Source organism: Saccoglossus kowalevskii, chromosome 1 (genome assembly GCF_978046115.1).
Source record: "Saccoglossus kowalevskii chromosome 1, keSacKowa6.1, whole genome shotgun sequence".
Taxonomy (NCBI): domain Eukaryota; kingdom Metazoa; phylum Hemichordata; class Enteropneusta; family Harrimaniidae; genus Saccoglossus; species Saccoglossus kowalevskii.
The window spans coordinates 2,121,706-2,147,090 of record NC_140641.1 but is presented as its reverse complement, the minus strand read 5'-3'; the positions used below and the strand labels follow the sequence as shown (position 1 = coordinate 2,147,090).

Sequence of the window (25,385 nt, the reverse complement as noted above, 5' to 3'; positions counted from 1 at the left end):
TCCGAAAACGGGGACTTATGTTTTGCCCTGTGTGCGTCGGTCCGTCCGTGCGTCCGTGATCACCTGTATCTCGAACATGCATGGACCGATTAAGTTCAAACTTCACTCATACATCACACATTATATGGGACATATGCACATGCATTTTTTTCATGATCCGATTAACGATAGCCGAATAGCGGCCATTTTAAGGCCGAAAATGCATCAAAATCGCACATTTTCACCATTCCGGACCCGGATCTCAGTTATGCATGGACGGATTTTGTTCAAATTTGGTACATACATTAAACATAATAGGACCTTGATGCACGTCATTTTTTTTTTTGGATCGGGTTCGAAATGGCCGACTGGCGGCCATTTTGTTTTAAAGAATTCAGTTCTGGATCCGTATCCGAGACATGCTTGGATTGATCGAGTTCAAACTTCACACACACAAGGTACATCATGTCACAAATAGATATGTGCCTTTGTTTCATGATCTGCTTAACAATAGCGAAATGATGGCCATTTTAAGGCCGAAAATGCATCAAAATCACGTATTTTCACAATTCCAGAACCGGATCTCAGTCATGCATGGATGGATTTTGTTCAGATTTAGCACAATGTGTTGTACATATGCAGGTGCATTTCGGTCATGATCTGCTTTGAATGTATATGTCACTCAAATATGAACGGAACGGGGACGTGTCATTGACAATGACTTGTTACACTATTGCAACACCTTATGTGGGCTCCCGGCGTGGGCCTCGTCTTTCATTATTTTTAGTCCCCGTTCGGACAAAGTCCGAAAACGGGGACTTATGTTTTGACCTCCGTGTGTCTGTGCGTGCGTCCGACCCTGTATCTTAGAAATGCCTGGACCAATCACAATCAAACTTCACACATACATCATACATGATATCATACATATGCACGTCAATTTGTTTCACGATCTGATTCAAGATGTCCGAATGGCGGCCATTTTTGTACTAAAAATCATCAAAATCAAGCATTTCCCGGCTGTTTACAGATGGATTTTGTTCAAACTTGATATATACATTCGACATTATGCGACCTTGATGCAAATAATTTTGTTTTTCAGATAACATTTAAAATGGCCGACTGGCGGCCATTTTATTTTAATGAATGGGCTTCTAGACCCATATTTCCAACTTGTTTTGACTGATTATGTTCAAATTTTAAATATTCATTATACATCATGTCATAGATAGATATTGGTTTGACGATCCTATTCAAAATGGCCGAATGGTTGTCATTTTTGTGCTAAAAAAATCATCAAATATCAAGCATTTCTGGCATTTATGGATGGATTTCGTTCAAACTTGGTACATATATTAGACATTACGGGTACGGGTCATACCATGTGTGTATCGGGAGGAAACAATGAGTTGAGGGACAGTCACACCTTTTTGTTTAATGGTGGTAGTTCCTTTAGTTAAATGCACCGTGACCCTTTAAAAACACAATTTTTTTTGTATAAGAATGTAAACCTGTTTTTAATGTAATTCCAATCTGATAAAACTTCATTTTTCCTTCAATATTAGCATTTTTTGGTAACTTGACACAGTAAAGCACAGAGCTACAACAATTCAACAAATTGAGTTGAGGAAAAACTTTTGAAATATTTTACTAGTATTGTGTTTGTTTTCCCCAGTTTCACTTCCAATATTGCATAAACTTTTTGTTTCTTGGGAGGGGGGAGCAATGAAAGTAAAGATATAATGCATAATTTACATTTACATTACATTTATTTATTTACCCTCGAATAAAAATAAAGTAGCACACCAGGTGCTAATACAATCGAGCAATATAAAAACACACACTGTACAAGACAATAATTACAAGAAATCACAAATACCAAAAATATATATATTAGTACATGTATTATATATGGAATGTCTACGTAGAAATTGAAATACAAAGTAAAAATTTATATCTTTGATTCTTTTTTAAAAAATAATGTAATAATAATTTTATTATTCAGTGATAAAATGTCTTGAAAAAAATAAAACTCAACCTAGAAACAAACTTCCAGACAAAATATTTGAAAATTGCAAAATTTTAATATACTTCCAATCACATCAGGACACCTAAATTAAATCAGGCCCTAATACTATATTAATTATATGCAATGTTGTGTTTCTATTTCAATTTAAAAGTATGGTCGAAATTTAAAATAAATTAGTGTAATTCTGGCCCTAATACTATACTACTTATATACATTGTTGTGTTTTTATTTCAATTTTATAGTATGGTCGAAATTTAAAATAAATTAGCGTAAATTGGGCCCTAATACTATATTAATTATATACAATGTTGGGTTTCTATTTCAATTTAAAAGTATGGTCGAAATTTAAAATAAATTAGTGTAATTCTGGCCCTAATACTATACTACTTGTATACATTGTTGTGTTTTTATTTCAATTTCAAAGTATGGTCGAAATTTAAAATAAATTTCATTATATAAATATGGCGCCAAATTTAGAAATTGTTTATGCCAAGAAAGAAAACATGTACCGATAAATACGGACAAATGATTCATCATAAATCTGAATGAAAACCACCGTCCAACAAGAATAGAATAGTTGCCCAGAAAATGAATACTAGTATTTTGGTTACATTCCAGCGAACTATTTGAAACAAGTGAAAAATCTGTGTATGACGGCCGATGCATACCTGTCCCATTGCCTGTCGGCCACCCCTCTATTGTGAATGAGGTTGACTACCCGCAATGGCGGACATCAGTTGTAGTGTTTGCATCGGCAAGAAAACCCTGACTAAAATGCGATCATATGGTAGATTTTATGCATTTTACCAGATGTACATTTCGAATCGAAACCCCCAGTAGGCCTACTGTGTAACATCGGTAAATCAGGCGAACTGGTAATTGGGCGAACTGGTAATCAGGCGAAGGAGTTTTCGGGCGAAGTGACTGTACCCCATTCTGTACATTGATTTTACCTGGCAAAGGAAACAATCAGTGTTTGGCTTTGTTATATTCAGTTTACACTATTGCAACACCTTATGTGGGCCCCCAGCGTGAGCCTCGTGTTTCACTATTTTTTTCATTGAATATTACACCGCACGATATCCCTCAAATCGGAAGGCACATTTATTGCTCGAGTTACTGTTCCTATTAAGTTAAGCCATGGAGCAAAAAAGAAAATATGGTTAAGCTGAATACCATGCTTCATGTGGAATGTATAGACCGTGATGTCGGCGTTAACTACTGGATGCACAGTGGAAACCACTGGGGCAATGCCACGCTGACCGGCGTCTCCTGCCTGGTAAAAAAAAAAACATGCGGGCTGCAGGGTTTTAAGCCATCATAGATGTTTTCGAAACGAAAATTAGCGAATAGGTTTTGTTTCGAGCCACTTAAAATGTCCTGTGTGTATTTTTGGTTGGTACTCATCGCGTGCGACGTGCCCCAGATAGTGTCAATTTATACGCAATAACAAATGAGACGCGTTGGGGATTACTTTGAATTTCATGTACTGAGAAGTACGTCTGCCGTAAATTATTAATATTTGTTATGGTACTGAGCTGTACGATGGTTGTAATTTTACCATGTCGATTTTCGGGATTTACAAACTAATCCAAAAGATTGTGATGCCTTCCTTATTAATATACGTAACTGAAAATAAATAAATATAATATTTATTGACACACATATTGATATTAAGATAGTGGTTTGAATTTTAGATATTTAGATTGTGATTATTTGTCAGAAATTTACATAGTTGTTCTTGCTACTTTACGTTTTCCGTGTTAACTAAATTTCTAAAATATTTTTAAATGCCCTATAAGTTTATTTTGGGCATTTATTTGTTTACTATTTTTGTTGCATTTCATTTTCCCCAATGTTTTATGAATTATTTCAGTTTTCTTTTTAATGTTGCAATTTTGTGTAGACTTTTTATGCATATTTTTAAGTAGGCTTATTGTAGGTATACGATGTCTATGTGTGTAGATGACTACTGGTGGCTCCTTATTTAATAGATTATTCATAATTTGTTTATCATTTTCAAATATTCCCGAATATTACATCATGATCCCTATTCCCTCAGCACACGGGAGTTCTTTCTAAGCTTTCTTTGATTAAATGCTGTTGTAGAAAAAAAATGTCATTATTGATTTATTAATTTCTTCACATTTTAATAACCGGCAATCTTGCAGACTTTAACAAATTTAACAAAAAAATGTTTTTCCTCCACGTCGTATGAACTGACAGTAACATTGGCACTAAAACTGACTGTACTTGTTGTACACTAAATAATGATGAACCAGTTACCTCCATGGATAACAAAATATTCACTGACTGGCTACAAGTATTTCCATTTCTTTCCTGTTCTATTTCAAACTTTATTTGACTTGATGCACACATATAATACAATAAATGTAAATGATATAAAATATATGAGATATGTATAAAACTATCTCTTCTTTATAATGTTATAAATGTTTGTTGGGGAAACTAATTATTATGCAAATAAGATGTAGTGTTATGTAAATTAGCCGCGATGCTTGGCTTGGAGTCTGGGGAGAACACTGGTTTTCAATAACTTGACCTGTACATTCTATTTTGGTTGTAGACTGCTGATGGTGAAGAGTTGGCAACTATCAGTATTCAAATAGCTTCAAAGTTTCTTTTTAACGTAGCTTTCCATACCAAGAAAACACTGAGGTACGTAACACAAAAAAGAAGCATGTAAGTTTTGTTGTTGATTTGTGTGTGTGTGAGTGAACTATTTACAATATCATATGTAGAAGAAAATATTGAATTAGGGATAATGAAAAAAATTAAAGCATTACAACATTCCTAACCAGGGCCACATTGCTTCCTTGGTTTGGTGTCTCGTGATAGTGGTTGTACTACAATTTCTTGGAAGTACACAGGAAGATTGAAACCAAACATGGTCTGAACTTTGCCTGCTTGTTAACTGTGGTATATTGGTGGTTGTATTGCGATTTCATACAATTTTCTATTTATTGTGAATTATTTAGTAGTTAGGTTTTGGGCACTGTCCATCTGTGGGTCCATCATCATTTCTCGGATATGGCTGAAACGATTTGTTAGTCCCCGTTCAGGCGCAGCCTGAAAAGGGGACTAATTCAGGTTATGTCCATAATTCCGTCTCCAACATTTTCTCAGAAATTCTACAGCAGATATCAGTGAAACTTGGCAGGTTGATGAACATGTCCCCTCCGAGTATGCACGTAATTTTTTTTCCAGATCTGAAAATCCCAAGTGGGTCTTTTTCACGATTTTATCAAAAATTGCCTCTCCCGGCAACATTGACAAAACGTCTGTGCATGCTCAGAATAAATTAATTACTGTAAAATACTTTATTTTTGCTTGCAACATTTTTTTGCTATTTTCGCTGAAGGAATGTTTCAGTTAAAATAAAATCCAGCGAATATACCCTTTTCTTATATTTTACAGTCAACTTGTCAAAAATCAATGAAAATAAATTCAATACAAAACACCCCAAAAAAGTCTTTTCAGCGAATGATAATTCCAGCTGAAATAAAATATTTTACAGTAGATTAGATCTGTGAGTAAGGCTGCTGTTATTACGGCACGTGATTTCTCCATTGCGTGCAATTTATTATAGTACTGTTTATACATGTATTCTGTTTGGCTCAGTGGTCTCATTCACTCGTTACTAGAAGAACTAGTAACTTTATTTGATTTCAAGAACTTCAAGAAGGCGGCATAAGAGACGTGTTTGCAAAGGTAAGTTTTCCAGTTTATTGGGGTACGATTGGTGTACATTTCGTGACGTACGGACGTGAATATTATGATGATTGCCAGCTTTATATTCTTGTGAAAAACCAAAAAAAGCAAACAATTGTCTCTAATCTACGAAACTAGTTTGTGAATTGTATACCCTGTCAAATTATTGTACACGAACGATTAATTCACGAGGACATAGTTTTCAAGTACCGGTAAATCGTTTTCCGGTCTTTTGCTTGTGTAGCGATTTCCGAAATATTCACAACTCGGGGGGGGGGGGGGGAGAATTTCCCTGTGTCGATCAATTTATTCATTATATAATAGCAGGTTGCCTATGATTATATTCGTATTTTTTATGTTGTGAGCATTGAACTGTTAGTTGCAATGAAGATTTTGGCGATCTTGTGCGATTCAACATGGCGGATGTACAGTGACAACACGTGTATGGATGGTCGGTCGAGCAGTCTGCAACGGGCCACAGTCTGTGAACGGACCGTGAAATCGCCCGTTTTTTCGGCAGTTTTTTTTTTTAATGTTTTGGATATTTCATTCACTCCTGATGCCTAAAAGAGTCTAATTTATATTTTACCGTAGTCATTGACACCTATTCAAGAGTATCATGTTTATTGTGAATAGCGTGAATGGGTAAGCTTCGTTTCGACAATGGGCTGTTATTTCTGTGAACAATGTTAAATTATTCTTTGAATGCTCAGTTTATTTTTTTGAAAACAACTAATTTTTCGATTTAAAAAAAATCATGCCGTTTTCCCCGTCAAAATCAAAGCATAAAGATCTTGCTAAACATCGGTGAATCCCCTGTTGCGTTCACCACGAGGTCACTGAGCCGTCATTAACATATTTAAATGACCACGTGTACTGAAATAACATGGCGGATATCGCATCGCATCGCATTTACATTTGACCGAAATCATTCGTTTACGATGAAACTAAGTTGAATATTACTTCCAATTCATAAAAATTCAACGAATTATTTTTTTGTGCGTATTATAATCATTACTGAATAATAATAAACAATTGCAATACTTCGAAAACAAGTAAGTTATTCACTTGCAAAACACAGAATGACCAGATTGTGCTACCGTGATCATTTGCTACCGGTACTAACAACTAAGCAATGTATTCGTGTTTGTATTTATTCGAAACTTCTTTTAGAAAATACTTTACTTTTCGTAAACTTTACTGAATTTTTGGGGGGATTCAATTCCAACATTTCGCGATGCCAAACCAAAGGCCTTTCACTCTTTGAGTGTGACACCTAAACCAGAAGTTTTATGGTGTATGAACTGGCACTAAATGAAAAAGCCGTTGAACCTTATTCAAATTTATAAGTACATGTTATTATGTATTTAATTATGAAAACTGACTAAATTAAATGTGATCTTATTTTTAATTTGAACAGAATTATGATTTATATCGGTAATGACGTTTTCATCCAATATTAATAGTGCAATTGTTAAAATGCCTACCTACACATTTATTAGTCCCCGTTCGGACGCAGTCCGAAAACGGGGACTTATGTTTTGCCCTGTGTGCGTCCGTGCGTCCGTGCGTCCGTGATCACCTGTATCTCGAACATGCATGGACCGATTAAGTTCAAACTTCACTCATACATCACACCTTATATGGGACATATGCACATGCATTTTTTTCATGATCCGATTAACGATAGCCGAATAGCGGCCATTTTAAGGCCGAAAATGCATCAAAATCACACATTTTCACCATTCCGGACCCGGATCTCAGTTATGCATGGATGGATTTTGTTCAAATTTGGTACATACATTAAACATAATAGGACCTTGATGCACGTCATTTTTTTTTTTGGATCGGGTTCGAAATGGCCGACTGGCGGCCATTTTGTTTTAAAGAATTCAGTTCTGGATCCGTATCTGAGACATGCTTGGATTGATCGAGTTCAAACTTCACACACACAAGGTACATCATGTCACAAATATGTATGTGCATTTGTTTCATGATCTCATTAACGATAGCCAAATGGCGGCCGCTTTAAGGCCGAAAATGCATTGAAATCGCACATTTTCACCATTCCGGACCCGGATCTCAGTTATGCATGGACGGATTTCATTCAAATTTGGTACATACATTAAACATAATAGGACCTTGATGCACGTCATTTTTTTTTTCGGATCAAGTTCGAAATAGCCGACTGGCGGCCATTTTGTTTTAAAGAATTCAGTTCTGGATCCGTATCCGAGACATGTCTGGATTGATCAAGTTCAAACTTCACACACACAAGGTACATCATGTCACAAATATGTATGTGCATTTGTTTCATGATCTCATTAACGATAGCCGAATAGCGGTCATTTTAAGGCCGAAAATGCATCAAAATCGCACATTTTCACCATTCCGGACCCGGATCTCAGTTATGCATGGATGGATTTTGTTCAAATTTGGTACATACATTAAACATAATAGGACCTTGATGCACGTCATTTTTTTTTTGGGATTGGGTTCGAAATGGCCGACTGGCGGCCATTTTGTTTTAAAGAATTCAGTTCTGGATCCGTATCTGAGACATGCTTGGATTGATCGAGTTCAAACTTCACACACACAAGGTACATCATGTCACAAATATGTATGTGCATTTGTTTCATGATCTCATTAACGATAGCCAAATGGCGGCCGCTTTAAGGCCGAAAATGCATTGAAATCGCACATTTTCACCATTCCGGACCCGGATCTCAGTTATGCATGGACGGATTTCATTCAAATTTGGTACATACATTAAACATAATAGGACCTTGATGCACGTCATTTTTTTTTCGGATCAAGTTCGAAATAGCCGACTGGCGGCCATTTTGTTTTAAAGAATTCAGTTCTGGATCCGTATCCGAGACATGTCTGGATTGATCAAGTTCAAACTTCACACACACAAGGTACATCATGTCACAAATACGTATGTGCATTTGTTTCATGATCTCATTAACGATAGCCAAATGGGGGCCGCTTTAAGGCCGAAAATGCATTGAAATGGCACATTTTCACCATTCCGGACCCGTATCTCAGTTATGCATGGATGGATTTTGTTCAAATTTGGTACATACATTAAACATAATAGGACCTTGATGCACGTCTTTTTTTTTTTCGGATCAAGTTCGAAATGGCCGACTGGCGGCCATTTTGTTAAAGAATTCAGTTCTGGATCCGTATCCAAGACATGTCTGGATTGATCAAGTTCAAACTTCACACACACATGGTACATCATGTCACAAATAGATATGTGCATTTGTTTCATGATCTGCTTAACAATAGCGGAATGATGGCCATTTTAAGGCCGAAAATGCATCAAAATCACATATTTTCACAATTCCAGAACCGGATCTCAGTCATGCATGGATGGATTTTGTTCAGATTTAGCACAATGTGTTGTACATATGCAGGTGCATTTCGGTCATGATCTGCTTTGAATGTATATGTCACTCAAATATGAACGGAACGGGGACGTGTCATTGACAATGACTTGTTGTTTTTGTTTCTGTTGCCCTGAAATAGACATTTGTAAAAAAAAAAAAATTTAAAAATCATGCTTGATTCAAATTCAAAAAAAAAAGATGTAGCCATGTAGCCCCTTCCTGTTATCTGTTTCCAACTTCTTCCAGAGTAAAACTGGTGAAGCCATGTAATTGCCATACAATCATAAACTGTGGGAAAACTTATATGTTATTGAAAATCTTTATTTTGTTGTCTGTGATTTAATATAATATTTGAAATGGTGTAATGGTGCAAAATATTCTCAAGCAATTGGTTTTCTGGTGGCACTACACTGTGCATTTATGCATGATCTCAGCTTACTAAGTGATGATGGTGGTTGAAATGGAAAACTGAATACAAAAATCCAGTAACATCTCAAACGAATTTCCGTCTGCTGTGAATGCATGTTTCGTTACATCAAATAAATAACCCAATTTTATTGAATGTATCCAAAAACATGGTACCAATGATCTGAAATTTCAGGAGTGCTCGCTGAAGGTTTATCAATCTTGCTTATTGTCTTGTTCTTTACCAATCCTGCATTTCAGTTACCAGGTACTAGAATTTATACTAAAAAAAAATAGTTTCTGTTTTTCTTTTAATAATTCGGCCACTCTCAAAAACAAATATTTGTCCATGGTCGAAATGCAAGAAGAATACAAAACTACTGTGATTGCATAGCGATACCTGTAGGGCCATTGTCAATTAGTTCGCCTGATCAACACAGCGTTATACATAGGGCTGATATTGAATCACGGAGAGTAAAATCTTGTGATACTAATCTCTAGAACCGCTCAGATTGGTACATACCGGTATGTCTTATGAACCCACATGTGTATATCTTTAACAATACTCATTTTAAACTCTTTTTTTTTTACAGTGGTGCTGTGAACTGCTTCAATTTTGCAAGGCAATTTTTTCTGGGTTCCTACAACATGGAGTGTCAGGGACTTTATTGAAATTTCATAGAATCCTGAATATATCTAGAAGTGAAAATTAAATGGTTTACAGTATTTTATACCCATTAATAATGATGAAATGCAATAATATCACTGCACTAAAAAGACTTCAAACAATTATTGTTACTTCTCCATTGAAGGTTATGAGCAGACCAACCTTTACTGGCTTCCTTAATTATTACATGTACTTGCTCTGAAAACATAGCTTTTACAATTGTTTAAATTAACAGATGTTGTTCTATGTACAATGAATACATTTTAAATAATAAACCTTACTGTATTAATAAAAAATTGTATTTGACAACATGAGAATGATTCTGATGCCCAGTGGTGATGTTGAAACAAACCCAGGTCCTGGTAATATACTAAGACCTGATTAACAAAGAAGTCATGTACATCAAGGTTCACTCAGATTTATGAATGCAGTTTCTTGAGCAAGTATACATGTATGACAAATAGTTTTGTTGCACTTGTGTACTCTGAGATTCTGAACATGGGTCAGTGGAAGTTTTTAGTTGTCAGTACAAAACTAGATTATGGGAAATCACTTTATGATGAGTTGTACCCACATAGAGTACATATTCATTCACCTGTTTGCAGATGTTCCTTGTACTACTTTATAATCAAATAACGGGGACTGTGACATTTCATGTCTTGTTTCAAAATGATACACTGACAAAGTGTAATGTAATAAATGTTGTGATGATTTCTGCTGACAATTGATATATTTAGAAACAAAAAGTATTGTAATTGTGCTTTTCAGAGGTCCTGCAAATGATTGGTATGAAGCATTGTGTTCATTACTCAGATACAGTAAAAACATAAGAAGTTGGTTTGCCAATAATGTACTTTTTGCACACCCAACACGGTTTGCAGAGTACCTTCTGGAGTCTCCAAGTTCAGAAGTAAGTCATCCCTAATTTAGTTGTACATGTAATGTCACCTATGATTCTTTTATTAGTCCCTGTTTGGACGAAGTCCGAAAACAGGGACTTATAATTCGGTCTTCGTCCGGCCGTCCGTGCGTCCGGCCGGAGTCATATCTCAGAATCCCTTGGACCGATTCCGTTCATTCTTTGCATGTGCCTAGTACTTTATGTGGGACATATGCACATGCAGTGGTTTAGCGATTCGATTCAAAATGGCCGACTGGCAGCCATCTTGTTTTTTGAAAATGTTGTATTTTGGACATGCTTTGTCAGGTTTCATTCAAACTTGGTACATAGATTATACATGTTAGGACACATGTCCATGATGATTTATTTCACAATTGGATCAAAGATGGCCGACTGGCAATCATCTTGTTTTTTGAAAATGTCGTATGTTGGACATGCTTTGTCAGTTTTCATTCAAATTTAGTACAAAGATCATACATGTTAGGATACATGTCCCTGTCCGTCCGTCCGTGCGTGCGTGCGTGCGTGCGTCAGTCATATTTCAGAATCCCGTGGACTGATTCCGTTCATTCTTTGCATGTGCCTAGTAACTTACGTGGGACATATGCACATGCAGTGGTTTAGCGATTCGATGCAAAATGGCCGACTGGCAGCCATCTTGTTGTTTTTTTATGCAGTATCTTGGATGTGCTCTGTCAGTTTTCATTCAAATTTGGCTCATACATGTACTTGATACATGTTAGGATGCATGTCCATGACAATTTGTTTCAAAATCTGGTCAAGGATGGCCGATTGACAGCCATCTGACTTTTTGGCCTCACTACTATATTTCCACAATTTTTGTACCATTTTCACTCGTATTTGGCACATACATAATACATATCAGTGTGTTTCATAATCAGATCAAAGATGGCCGAATAACAGCTGTTTTTATTTTTGGCCATATTACTACTACACGGAACACGTGTTTTTATGTAAATAAACAATCTGTTGTATATGCCACTTGAACCTCAAGTTTCAAGGACACGCTTGCGACAACCCCTCTGCTTTAATATGACGAGCACAAAAAGAACTTAAAAAAACTGGGGACTGTGTCATTTTAAATGACTTGTTATGGTTGAGATGCTTACTTAAACACTACTAAATTGTTCAATATTATTATATTATGTAGGTTAGAAATGTCTTTGCCAAGATTATAGTATTCCTAGCCCACTTCTCGCATACGGATGGGCCTTTCCCCCCACCATTCTCTGGTAAGTATGAAACAGTTCATATGTAAAATGAGTCCTGTCATCTGTAATACCTGCTCTCTTTCATCTGCACATCCTCCTTCAAGTTCAAATCTTTTATAAAAATCTCAAAAGAATAATGCATTTTTTGTGTGTAAGTTTTTGTATATACAGTACAGCTCTCGCGGAAGCTTTGGCTTCACTTCAGCTTCACCTTCGCATCAGCATCGCATCATTATGGCATTGTTATGGCTTCAGCATCGCATCAATGTTGCGACATTAAAAAGTTAGGCGGTTATCGCTTCGCTTCATTGTGGCCTCATTATGGCGACAATGTGGCATCAGCATCACTTCATCAAACAAAGAAGTACAGAACTCATTTCGCCCAACCTCTAGCCCGCTTCCGCTTTTCAATCGCTCGCTTTTGCGACCGCTTGTTGAATTTCTGCTTTATTTTCGACTGTGCAAAAAATTCGGACTACTAACAATTTTCTGGTTTTCATAGATCACGGTTACTACCGGTAGTTTAGTAACCGTGCATAACCGTCAAAAGTTCAAATCCTTTTTTGTTTTAACTATCTATAATTATATGCACGCAATCTGACCCTTTAACCTAGATTTGGCTGGGATTGACTATTTTATTTTAAACAATATTCTGACGTGACGCACTGCTACAAAATGTATTTCAACAGAAGTACGGGTTTCTTTTCCTGACAGTGTTGAGTTTACGATTTGTATAATTATTGTTATTTCCCCCAAGGAGAACACAAACCGAAGGACCATGAAGCTAAATAGAAGTCCCACGCATGGACTAAGTGAAAGAAAATATTTCTAAGGCTAAAATAAAACCTAATATCTCATTGTGTATTTGTCAATTTTGCATATATTTGGTATGACAGTATATTTGTAAATATCTGGAAAAATCTTGTCTTTCGTTAATAATTTCATTTGTTTGAAATGTCTACCGACCGTGTCCCAATAATTTGATTGGAATATCGATCCCCATTGGTTTCTCCAAACGGTCCCGACGTCCATTATTCAACACAATCAGCATTTATTTATCGTAATTCATGGGGATCATGTCCCGTAATTTGCGGGCTGTAAAACCAAATAATTAAAGAAGTACTATTTATTATATATATTTTTTTACCTCGTGAAACTACAACACAGTGTAGAGTTGTCGCGGTGAAACAGTCGCCTTGAAATCGATGGAACTTCAATTATCCATTTCTCGCCTTGAAATAAAATAAAAAAATTTGAAGAGCATCGGGGGATATATTATTAACCAGTCTTACAAATCGCTAACTTTATTTTATTCAAATCCATAAAATTCACACGAGTTTTTCGACATTTGTTGGCAACTTCGTGCTAAAAATGGTTGAAAATGTGGGTGTGGTTCTCTCGCAAAGTCCCGTTGATAATACGGTTCTGTGACCCAGGTCGTGCTCCGATCAGGTGACTTTCAGCAAATCAATGATGTTGTAACAAAGCATATTTGACGCTAATTGAAGGGTTGTCGTACCGTCCAATCTTCAGCGTCGATTCACTGTGCTGTGACAGGCTTCACAATCATGCACTGAAAAACATCGGTATATTTTGACAAACGGCTGGGATTTGACCTCAGTTCAAAACAAGAAAAAAGAAAAAAGAAAAGCTGGGCTGAAATACAATTTATGGCTACAACTAAATGAACAATTTTTTACGAAGCCCAATAAATTATTTCTGCACGTCAAGTGCTATTGGATTTTTTACCAGGCCTGTGGCTCGTTTTTATTCGAAAATATTTTTTTGTGAGAATACTTTTAAAGTACGTATAGATCGAGCTCAGGTCACTGATCGTGACTTAATTTTGAAAATTGGATGTAAAATTTTACCAGACGTACGCCACCACAACCATCCAATCATAGTTGGAAATGTACGCTCTTGTTTTGGAACTTTGTATCAAGATGGCAGACGACAACGCCGATGCACCAGGCGACGTACACGTGTTTTGCATGTATTAGTAGTCCGGGCATGGGATCGGACTCGGCTAAAACTAAACGAAACACAGAAAAATACCACCAAAATGAGGAATCTTAATCTGTTCTCTTACAAGCAAATAAAATGAACGAAAATAAGGTAATTTTATAACAAGAACAGTTTCATTTCGTATAGCAATTTGTGTTGTTTCCGAACGACGATTGCATCGTTTTTCCTTGCAGTCAATATGACACTTGTCACCTTGCAGATTGCAATGTACTTCACATAGTTTTTGGTACCCAATACTCGCAACATTAAATAATTAAACAAGATATCTTTTTAAAATGTCATTTTACTCTTGGTCATATTATTTTATTCCCCTTACCGCTTTGAATTTCAAATCGATTACATATCGAACTTCTGTACATGTGTTTTTCTCTACTGCTTTTCCATGTGAAAATAGTGACGTCATACTCATGTCACAATACTTCGAAGCTGTTGCCATGTTGATGCCATGAGACTTCGAAGCTGAGGCCACGATAATGCCACAAAATAAGAGGCGAATACAGCTTCAATTTTCAATGGCGCAAAGCTGATGCCACAATGATGCCATGCATAGGTGACAATGATGCCACAAAAGCCAAAGCTTCCGCGAGAACTGTACTGTACTGTACTCGACCGCGTCAGCGCCCATGCCCGGGCAAGCACCCACCCCCCACTTTTGCGCAATTTTTATATTTAGGGTCACATTCGGCAAAGTGCCCACCCCTTCAAAATGCAACTAATTTAAAACTTGGTCTTACGTAACGAATCTTGGTAATCGTTTTTATATGATACAGCGTGGATATTGACCGCTGTGAACATGTTGTGAATGCGTAGAATACGGTAACCATGCGTAAACTACGCTTTGACAATAACCTGTTAATACAAGTAAAATGCGGTAAATATTTCATGCCATATTCAGTTTACCTCTCAAAAATGGCTAGTTACTAGTTTTTTTGAAAAACCATGTCGTTTATTCGCTGAAATCAATTCCAACAGATCGTACTTTGTCATCGATAATTCACTTCCGTATTGCGTTACCGGAAAGTCTTCGGGAATTTCCGAAGAATTGCGTCAGTACAACACAGCATTCTGATTGGTTAATAACCAACTTGACCCATTAGGTCAAAGGAGGCTGCTGCAGGTGAAATCTGCAAATGCATCATGGCGGAAAGTGATTTTCATCAAGAGTTTGCGTACGATCCAACACCTTCGTCAGTGTAGATAATATGACAATTTTGACTTCGACTCAAATGTTTTTAATTTCGTAAATTCTGGTGGTACGTAATTAATATTGTCATAAAATGTGATATTTTTTGTGATCATTTCTGTTTTTTCATTGTGAAAATCAATGACGACTCAACCAATTTCCTTAATTTGATTTTCCCTCAAAGACGTAATCTGTCACTTGATGAATAAAATTTTTCATTTGCACTCTTTTTCGAAGGAGGGTGCTCGGGTAAGCGCCCACCCCTAAAAAATCATTATTTTCTGAGTTGAGGCCCCTGGGCGCTAACGCGGTCGAGTACGGTACGTTACTTGGTACACACTAGTATCAATTACATTCCAAGTGATTTTCCATTCACTGTGAAATTTCACGAAATGCATAAACAACTTATAGTTTAGTGTCAGAGGGGGAAATGGTGTTAGATAAATATTATTAAATATGTTGGGATTATTGATTGTACTTTTCAAGATATTGGTAATACTATAATAGTATTTGTCTTGTGGTCACAATAAGTTAAACAATTTTTTTTAATCTGATCATCTTCAAGCTTGAAAATCCAATCAAACCCTTATAATTTGTCAAATTTTGGCAGGATTATTGTGATTATTTTCAAGGTATGCATAAAAATTTGCTAAAGTAAGATATTTGTTAGACATTAATTGCGAATAGAATAAAGGCATTTAGACTGCTCATAATTACTTTCCAATATATGTCCAGATTTGTTTTTATTGTGTATTATAAAACATTTTTCCTGTTAAAGGTTGGCAGGTAGTTTTCCACCAAAATTCTTGACTGCATTTTCCTGGCAACATTTTGCATACACATATTGTTTTACTATTTAGGAACTTTATGCAGCATTATTGGTGGGATTCCATTGTATATAGAATTAGTGTGTTGTGGGAGCACTATTATATGTAACAATATATTACCGATACTGTTATTTTTAACCACAACAGTCACATATAATTCACAAAGCCTCTGCAACTGTGATAATGAATATTTTGTCCATTCTATCAACTTGTAGAATGGAATTGTAACATTTCTTGAAAATTCAATTTATATTACTCGTCTAGGTCAAGTGATTGATTCCAATGCGACTTTGAGTGATCATCTGTTGCAATCTGTGTTGGCTCTTCTAAAGAAAGAAGTATCTGAACATGGTAGACATCTTACACAGTACTTTTTGCTGTTTCAAATGTATGCTAATCTAGGAGTGATTGAGGTAAGATGTCATATTGCAGTGTTTTTGTCCTGATGTCTGTCTACAGTTTTTGTGTGTGTGTGTGTGTGTGTGTGTGTGTGTGTGTGTGTGACCATTTTAATATTACAAAGTACATCAAAATCAAGCATTTCATGTCTTGGTCATGCATTCAAATATACTGGCACTGTTCATACATGCATGCACGTCATTTGTTTTTTAGGTTGGAATCTGAATGGCTGACTGATCGTTATTTTGCATTAGCAAATCCTTTTCAAAGCAAGACCTCTGACATGTCTTGACTGATTGCAATTAAACTGTATACATACATTACACAATGTCACACATGTTGCATTTGTTTCTAATTCAAAATGTTTTCTATTGCACAATGGGGACTACTTTTATCTTCAGGAGAATACTTAAATAAGATGAAAATTTAGTAGACCTGATTTATTGGTGTGAATATTAAGTTTATACGAAAAAATCATTTATTCTTTCAAAAATGATTTAACAAAACAGTGTTTCTTGCTTGCGCTCTATTACATACATTACCACTTATACTTGTGAACTGCAGTATACCTTTTATTACCACCATACTTCTTTTATGGGAGTACAACCCATTTGGGAAATTTGCTATAAGATTAAATTGATATTTAATACTAAAGCTGTGATATGCTTGTTATTTTCAGAGAACACAGTTACTGAAGCTCAATGTTCCTGCCACATTCATGTTAGTTGCCCTTGATGAGGGTCCTGGTCCCCCAGTTAAATACCAGTATGCAGACTTAGGAAAGCTATATTCTGTTGTGTCATTGTTGATAAGGTGCTGTGATGTGTCTGCCAGATGTCAGTCATCAACAGTAAGTTTCACATAATGCAATCTCAAAAGACTACTTATTCTTTGATTATGGTATACTTTAAACAAGATCATATAAATGACATTACCGGTATCCTGTGACCTATGGAAGCTGGTTCGGTTTAGTGATTCCCATAGTCTTGGGGGGAAATGCCCCTAAATTTGACAGTCAAATCATGAAATCTGATCATTTGCCTTTTTTCATATTTTTAAATAATAAAAATACAGCGTCTATTGTGATATCGAAAGCCCTGAATAGAGTTAACCAGGCATTGATGATGACCTTTTGATGACCGTAAAGTGTCTTGGATACTTTTTCCACTAATCTTTCGAAAATTGCTAATTATCATTTTGAACAAAATGAGTAATCGATTGATTATTTTTTATGCATGGACTTTCAGGGCGCTTATTTACATATCCAATACATCGAAATGGCTATCATCCACTTTGCTCTACAGTCCAAGTACATGTTGTCATTTCGTTAGTGTTGACTTCCCCTCAGTCATGTTTACAGAAATGCCTTAAGTTGAGTCGTCTTACTCAAGATGTGCTTGGTGGGTTTATTTGGTAACTAACACAATGCCCTGCCTCTCATTTAACATTACTAGCACATAAGGAAGTTAATTTTTCCATTTTGATTCATTTTCAGGGTAATCCTTCTCTATCAAATCCCCACGGTGATCAACAATCGATAATGTTGATCCAACCACAAGTAGTTGAAATTCTCTATGGCAGGGCTAGTTACGTCAAGAAACTTATTGAAGATTGTAACAATCAAGATGAAACGGTTAGGCTTCTTAGGGTAAGTCCACTTTTTTATGTTAAAGACGTTTTAGATTAACATTGTAAGACTAAATCAAGTGCAAGCTTGTAATAGTTTGCTATGTTACTGATCATGTAATTAATTTCATATCCAAATCTAGCATTCACTGCTCTTAATTCAGTATATTTTCTTTTGCAGTTTTGCAGTTGGGAAAATCCTCACTTCTCATCAGTTGTGTTAAGCGAGTTATTATGGCAAGTTGCATATTCCTATAGTTATGAGCTTAGACCTTATCTAGATTTACTACTTCAAATGCTTCTACTGGAGGATTCATGGCAGAATCATAGGATACACAATGCACTCAAAGGTGAGGAGGACACAATTCATTTTTAGCTCCGCTGTCGACTTTGTCGAGCGGAGCTTATATGAGTGATTGTCCGGTGTCTGGCGTCCGTGTCAATGTTTTACTTTTTCGACTTCTTCTTGAAAACTACAAGCCTGAATGCTTTGATACTTGGTGTATATGTACCTTGGGTAGACCTCTCTCAGATTTGTTCATTTCATGATCATATCTTCAATTCTCTAATTTTGGTGAATATTTTTGTAATTTTTGGTAAAAAGTGATATTTTCGACTTCTTGTTAAAAACCGCAAGTCCAATTGCTTTGATATTACATATATAGGTACTACATGTGGATCTCTCTCAGATTTGTTCATTTTGTAATGATATCTTTAGTTCTCTAATTTTTAGCTCCGCTGTCGACTTTGTCGAGCGGAGCTTATCATATGAGTGATTGTCCGTCGTCGTCGTCGTCCGTGTCAATGTTTTACTTTTTCGACTTCTTCTTGAAAACTACAAGCCTGAATGCTTTGATACTTGGTGTATATGTACCTTGGGTAGACCTCTCTCAGATTTGTTCATTTCATGATGATATCTTCAATTCTCTAATTTTGGTGAATATTTTTGTCATTTTTAGTAAAAAGTGATATTTTCGACTTCTTGTTGAAAACCGCAAGTGCAATTGCTTTGATATTACATATATAGGTACTACATGTGGACCTCTCTCAGATTTGTTCATTTTGTAATGATATCTTTAATTCTCTAATTTTGGTGAATATTTTTGTCATTTTTGGTAAAAAGTGATATTTTCGACTTCTTGTTGAAAACCGCAAGTCCAATTGCTTTGATATTACATATATAGGTACTACATGTGGACCTCTCTCAGATTTGTTCATTTTGTAATGATATCTTTAATTCTCTAATTTTGGTGAATATTTTTGTCATTTTTGGTAAAAAGTGATATTTTCGACTTCTTGTTGAAAACCGCAAGTCCAATTGCTTTGATATTACATATATAGGTACTACATGTGGACCTCTCTCAGATTTGTTCATTTTGTAATGATATCTTTAATTCTCTAATTTTGGTGAATATTTTTGTAATTTTTGGTAAAAAGTGATATTTTCGACATCTTGTTGAAAACCGCAAGTCCAATTGCTTTGATATTACATATATAGGTACTACATGTGGACCTCTCTCAGATTTGTTCATTTTGTAATGATATCTTTAATTCTCTAATTTCGGTGAATATTTTTGTAATTTTTGGTAAAAAGTGATATTTTCGACTTCTTGTTGAAAACCGCAAGTCCAATTGCTTTGATATTACATATATAGGTACTACATGTGGACCTCTCTCAGATTTGTTCATTTCATAATGATATCTTTAATTCTCTAATTTTGATGAATATTTTTGTAATTTTTGGTAAAAAGTGATATTTTCGACTTCTTGTTGAAAACCGCAAGTCCAATTGCTTTGATATTACATATATAGGTACTACATGTGGACCTCTCTCAGATTTGTTCATTTCATAATGATATCTTTAATTCTCTAATTTTGATGAATATTTTTGTAATTTTTGGTAAAAAGTGATATTTTCGACTTCTTGTTGAAAACCGCAAGTCCAATTGCTTTGATATTACATATATAGGTACTACATGTGGACCTCTCTCAGATTTGTTCATTTCATAATGATATCTTTAATTCTCTAATTTTGATGAATATTTTTGTAATTTTTGGTAAAAAGTGATATTTTCGACTTCTTGTTGAAAACCGCAAATCCAATTGCTTTGATATATTATACATATAGGTACTACATGTGGACCTCTCTCAGATTTGTTCATTTTCTAATGATATCTTCTGTTCTTTAATTGCCATGTGCATTGCTAACAGCGGAGCTATCTCAGCTGACAGGCTGCTTGTAATGAATATTTTTGTCATTTTTGGTAAAAAGTGATATTTTCAACTTCTTGTTAAAAACCGCAAGTCCAATTGCTTTGATATTACATATATAGGTACGACATGTGGACCTCTCTCAGATTTGTTCATTTTGTAATGATATCTTTAATTCTCTAATTTTGGTGAATATTTTTGTCATTTTTGGTAAAAAGTGTTATTTTCTTCTTGTTAAAAACCACAATCATTTATGGTTAAAAATGATATTTTTGAATTCTTGTTGAAAACAGCAAGTCCCATTGCATTGATACTATGCATATTGTTCATTTTCTAATGATATCTTCTGTTCTTTAATTGAAATGTGCATTGCTAACAGTGGAGCTATCTCAGCCGAGAGGCTGCTTGTTTGAATATAAGGGTAACTCCAATTTAGATGTCAGGGAAGAGTGATAAGCGTCACGTCACAAAAAGACTGTTCACATGAAAAAAAAAAATACTCAGTATTTTTAGTGTAATATGCATTTATTTTTTTAATTTTCTTTGTAACAGAAAGTATATTCTGACAGGAGTTTCAAATAAAAACAAGCACTAAATTAAAGCCGCAAGCGGCGTCACCGGGGCCCAAGCTGACAAGATTCTGTTTCATAATTAATGTGGTCACATGTTAGACAATCAGGTAGCTTGAATTATCAGTAACATGAGGTCGAAATGAAGTTGGTACCATGTATTTACCTGGTTTGGTTATCGAAATATGGTTTTCAGGATATATAATGAGCCATGTTCTTATGCACAATAATGAGATTACATAATCATATATAGCCATTTCTAATGTCAGTTACATCTATCATTCAATGTCTTCATAATGACACTAGTTACATGTTCTGCTCTGCGACAGTGTTTTAGATATGACTGCTTTGCATATTAATGAGTTCACATGACCATATATGGTCATCTGTTATTTTTAATCAAATCTCTTGTTCACTGTTGTCATAATAACACAGGATTCATCTTCCTAAATGCAACAGTGTTTAAGATATATGGTTATGCATATTAATGAGTTCACATGACCATATATGGTCATCTGTTATTTTAATCAAATCTCTTGTTCAACGTTGTCATAATAACACAGGATCCATCATCCTAACTACAACAGTGCTTGAGTTATAATAGTTATGCATATTAATGAGGTTAGAAGTCCCCACCCCATGGGTGCCCAGCCACGTGGCCTAGCAGTGTGCTATTGGGGCAAAATGATGCATCTGATGACACAAATGCACATACAAAATTTGAAAGAAATCAGACTAATACAAAACATGTAGTTGCATTATTTCTAATTTCACAAAATCCAAGATGGCGGCCAAACCACGTGACTGATCAAAATAATATTATTTTTCTCATATGGAGATCAGGCCAGGCATGGTAAATATAAAAACATCTAGTAGATCGGTTGAATCACCTCTGAGAAACAAATACCCAAACTTTTGGTCAATTTTGCTTAAAATCCAAAATGGCGGCCAAACCATGTGACTGATGTGAATTTTTTTTTAGGTTTCTGAAAGGGTTTGATACACAGATGCCATGAAGCAAAATTGAAAATAATCCCTCAAGTTTTGCCAGAGTAAAAAACTACTTCCTGTTTAGAAGAAACCCAAAATGGCGGCCAAACCATGTGACCAATCATAACAATTTTTTCAAACGTAAATGGGATTCATATATAGAAGCCAAATACTACATATGAGAGCATTCTGCATAGTGGTTCTGAAGAAGAAGATTTTCAAGTGTTTTTTGCCGTTTTTAGGAAAAACAAAATGGCGGGAAAAGTCACATGACCGCTAAAGTTTTTATTTCTGATATTTATTACACATGAGTTGTACTATATACCTTAAAAAAATCTAGACGCCTAGACCCTCAGAAAGTGGTCAAACAGCCACTTCCGGTTTTATTTCAATCCAATATGGCTGCCAAACTAATTGACCAATCGAAATTCTGAAAGCATGTTGCACCAGTTCACATTATGGGCTATCAGTATGAAGCATTATTAGACCATTCCGTTCAGCGGTTTTCTCAAACGGCTTGACGAAAAAAGTTACGGAAGAAAGAAGAAGAAAAAAACGGACAATAAGAATAGGGGCCACGCCCTACAGGCTTGGGCCCCTAAAAAGTACAGTACCGTGGGTACGGTAACGCAATCCAGCCATGCTTCGGCTCACAAGTGAATAACTTACTTGTTTTCGAAGTGTTGAAATTGTTGATTATTACTCAGTAGTGATTATAATAACGCACGAAAAATAAATTCGTTGAATTGTTATCAAATGCAAGTAAAATTCAACTTAGTTTCACCGTAAGCGAATTATTTCGGTCACATGTAAACGATCGACGCAATAAGACATCCGCCATGTAGTTTGAATGCACACGAGACGTTACTTGACCATATAGGTCAAGTCGCTAATTAACCAAACAAAATGCTGGATGGTGCCCACGTGTTCAAATTACCTTGGTTCATTTAAATATGTTAATGACAGGTCACCGACTTCATGGTGAACGAAACCCGGAAGAGATTTACCGATAATGTCGTGCGATCTTTTGGCTTTGATTCCATGGAAAAACGGCATGACTTTTTTTTAGCTCCGCTGTCGACTTTGTCGAGCGGAGCTTATCATATGAGTGATTGTCCGGTGTCCGTCGTCCGTGTCAATGTTTTACATTTTCGACTTCTTCTTGAAAACTACAAGTCTGAATGCTTTGATACTTGGTGTATATGTACCTTGGGTGGACCTCTCTCAGATTTGTTCATTTCATGATCATATCTTCAATTCTCTAATTTTGGTGAATATTTTTGTCATTTTGGGTAAAAAGTGATATTTTCGACTTCTTGTTAAAAACCGCAAGTCCAATTGCTTTGATATTACATATATAGGTACTACATGTGGACCTCTCCCAGATTTGTTCATTTTGTAACGATATCTTTAATTCTCTAAATTTGGTGAATATTTTTGTCATTTTTGGTAAAAAGTGATACTTTCGACTTCTTGTTAAAAACCACAAGTCCAATTGCTTTGATATTACATATATAGGTACTACATGTGACCACTCTCAAATTTGTTCATTTCATGATGATATCTTCAATTCTCTAGTTTTGATGAATATTTTTGTCATTTTTGGTAAAAAGTGATATTTTCTTCTTGTTAAAAACCACAATCATTTATGGTCAAAAATGATATTTTTGAATTCTTGTTGAAAACAGCAAGTCCCATTGCATTGATACTATGCATATTGTTCATTTTCTAATGATATCTTCTGTTCTTTAATCGAAATGTGCATTGCTAACAGCGGAGCTATCTCAGCCGAGAGGCTGCTTGTTTAAATTAAGAAATTAGTTGTTTTCGAAAGATAAACTGAGCATTGAAAAAGCATTTAACAGTTTTTCGGTGATAACAGCTCATTGTCGAAAACTTGCGACACGTGGATGTATTCATAAGGAGTATTGACAAAAGTTGTCGCAAGAACAAAAGCAGTTTCACTGTGTGTTTGACATCCTAACACTACTGAACAATAAAGAGGTGTGAATATTTTTAGGCACGTTGTTGAAACAAATGAATAGGATTAGGAACAATGTACCAGCTGGTTGAAACAAAGTCAGTCACGGTCTTGTTGAATTGGGGGTGCGGTTAGTAATAGGTACTTTTCATGTTTTCAATTTTTGTTGAGAACTCTAACACTGAAGCCGAAATCGGGGGTGCGGTTAGTATTAGGTATGCGGTTTATAATAGGATTTTAACGGTACATGTGTGTCTCTCTAAGATTTGTTCATTTTGTAATGATATCTTTAATTCTCTAATTTTGGTAAATATTTTTGTCATTTTTGGTAAAAAGTGATATTTTCGACTTCTTGTTAAAAACCGCAAGTCCAATTGCTTTGATACTACATATATAGGTACTACATATGGACCACTCTCAAATTTGTTCATTTCATGATGATATCTTCAATTCTCTAATTTTGATGAATATTTTTGTCATTTTTGGTAAAAAGTGATATTTTCTTCTTGTTAAAAACCACAATCATTTATGGTTAAAAATTATATTTTTGAATTCTTGTTGCAAACAGCAAGTCCCATTGCATTGATACTATGCATATTGTTCATTTTCTAATGATATATTCTGTTCTTTAATTGAAATGCGCAGTGCTAACAGCGGAGCTATTTCAGCCGAGAGGCTGCTTGTTTAACTTGATTGTCTATTAATTTGTCACCTTCTAAATGTAGTCCATCAAAAAATGTACTTCTGGATTGCATTATGGGTCTCAAAATACGCAGAGGTCATGGAGACATTGTACATTGTCTATTACTCTTAAACACCCACCTCAAAAACATGAAACTTTGTGTTTGTTCGTATTAGGTATTCCTGATGACCGTGAAGGTTTATTTGATACAATCCAACGTTCAAAGAATCACTATCAGAAACGTGCTTACCAGTGTATAAAATGTATGGTAGCATTATTCAGTAATTGTCCTGCTGCACATCAAATGTTACAATCAAATGGTGATCTCAAGAGAAAATGGACCTGGGCTGTTGAATGGTTAGGGGATGAACTTGAAAGAGTAAGTTTGCCTGTATTCTGTGAAGACTTATGAAATTGATATTTAAGTTTGTCCGGACCTGTATCTCAGAAATGCCTGGACCAATCACAATCAAACTTCACACATACATCATACATGATATTATACATATGCACGTCAATTTGTTTCACAATCTGATTCAAGATGGCCGA

The 25,385-nt window shown here is 35.5% G+C and overlaps 1 protein-coding gene across 5 annotated transcripts in view; it reads left to right on the top strand.

Moving 5' to 3' along the window:
• Positions 1–25,385, top strand: part of LOC100379061 (ubiquitin carboxyl-terminal hydrolase 9X-like) — a 213,458-nt gene that overhangs the window by 179,387 nt on the left and 8,686 nt on the right. For all 5 annotated transcript variants that reach the window (XM_085498322.1, XM_085498316.1, XM_085498319.1 and 2 more), the window contains 8 exons: positions 4,596–4,687; positions 10,979–11,120; positions 12,283–12,364; positions 16,643–16,791; positions 17,457–17,627; positions 18,273–18,425; positions 18,585–18,753; positions 25,013–25,215. In XM_085498322.1, the coding sequence (XP_085354448.1) occupies positions 4,596–4,687; positions 10,979–11,120; positions 12,283–12,364; positions 16,643–16,791; positions 17,457–17,627; positions 18,273–18,425; positions 18,585–18,753; positions 25,013–25,215 (1,161 nt within the window). The remainder of the gene's footprint in view (positions 1–4,595; positions 4,688–10,978; positions 11,121–12,282; positions 12,365–16,642; positions 16,792–17,456; positions 17,628–18,272; positions 18,426–18,584; positions 18,754–25,012; positions 25,216–25,385) is intronic.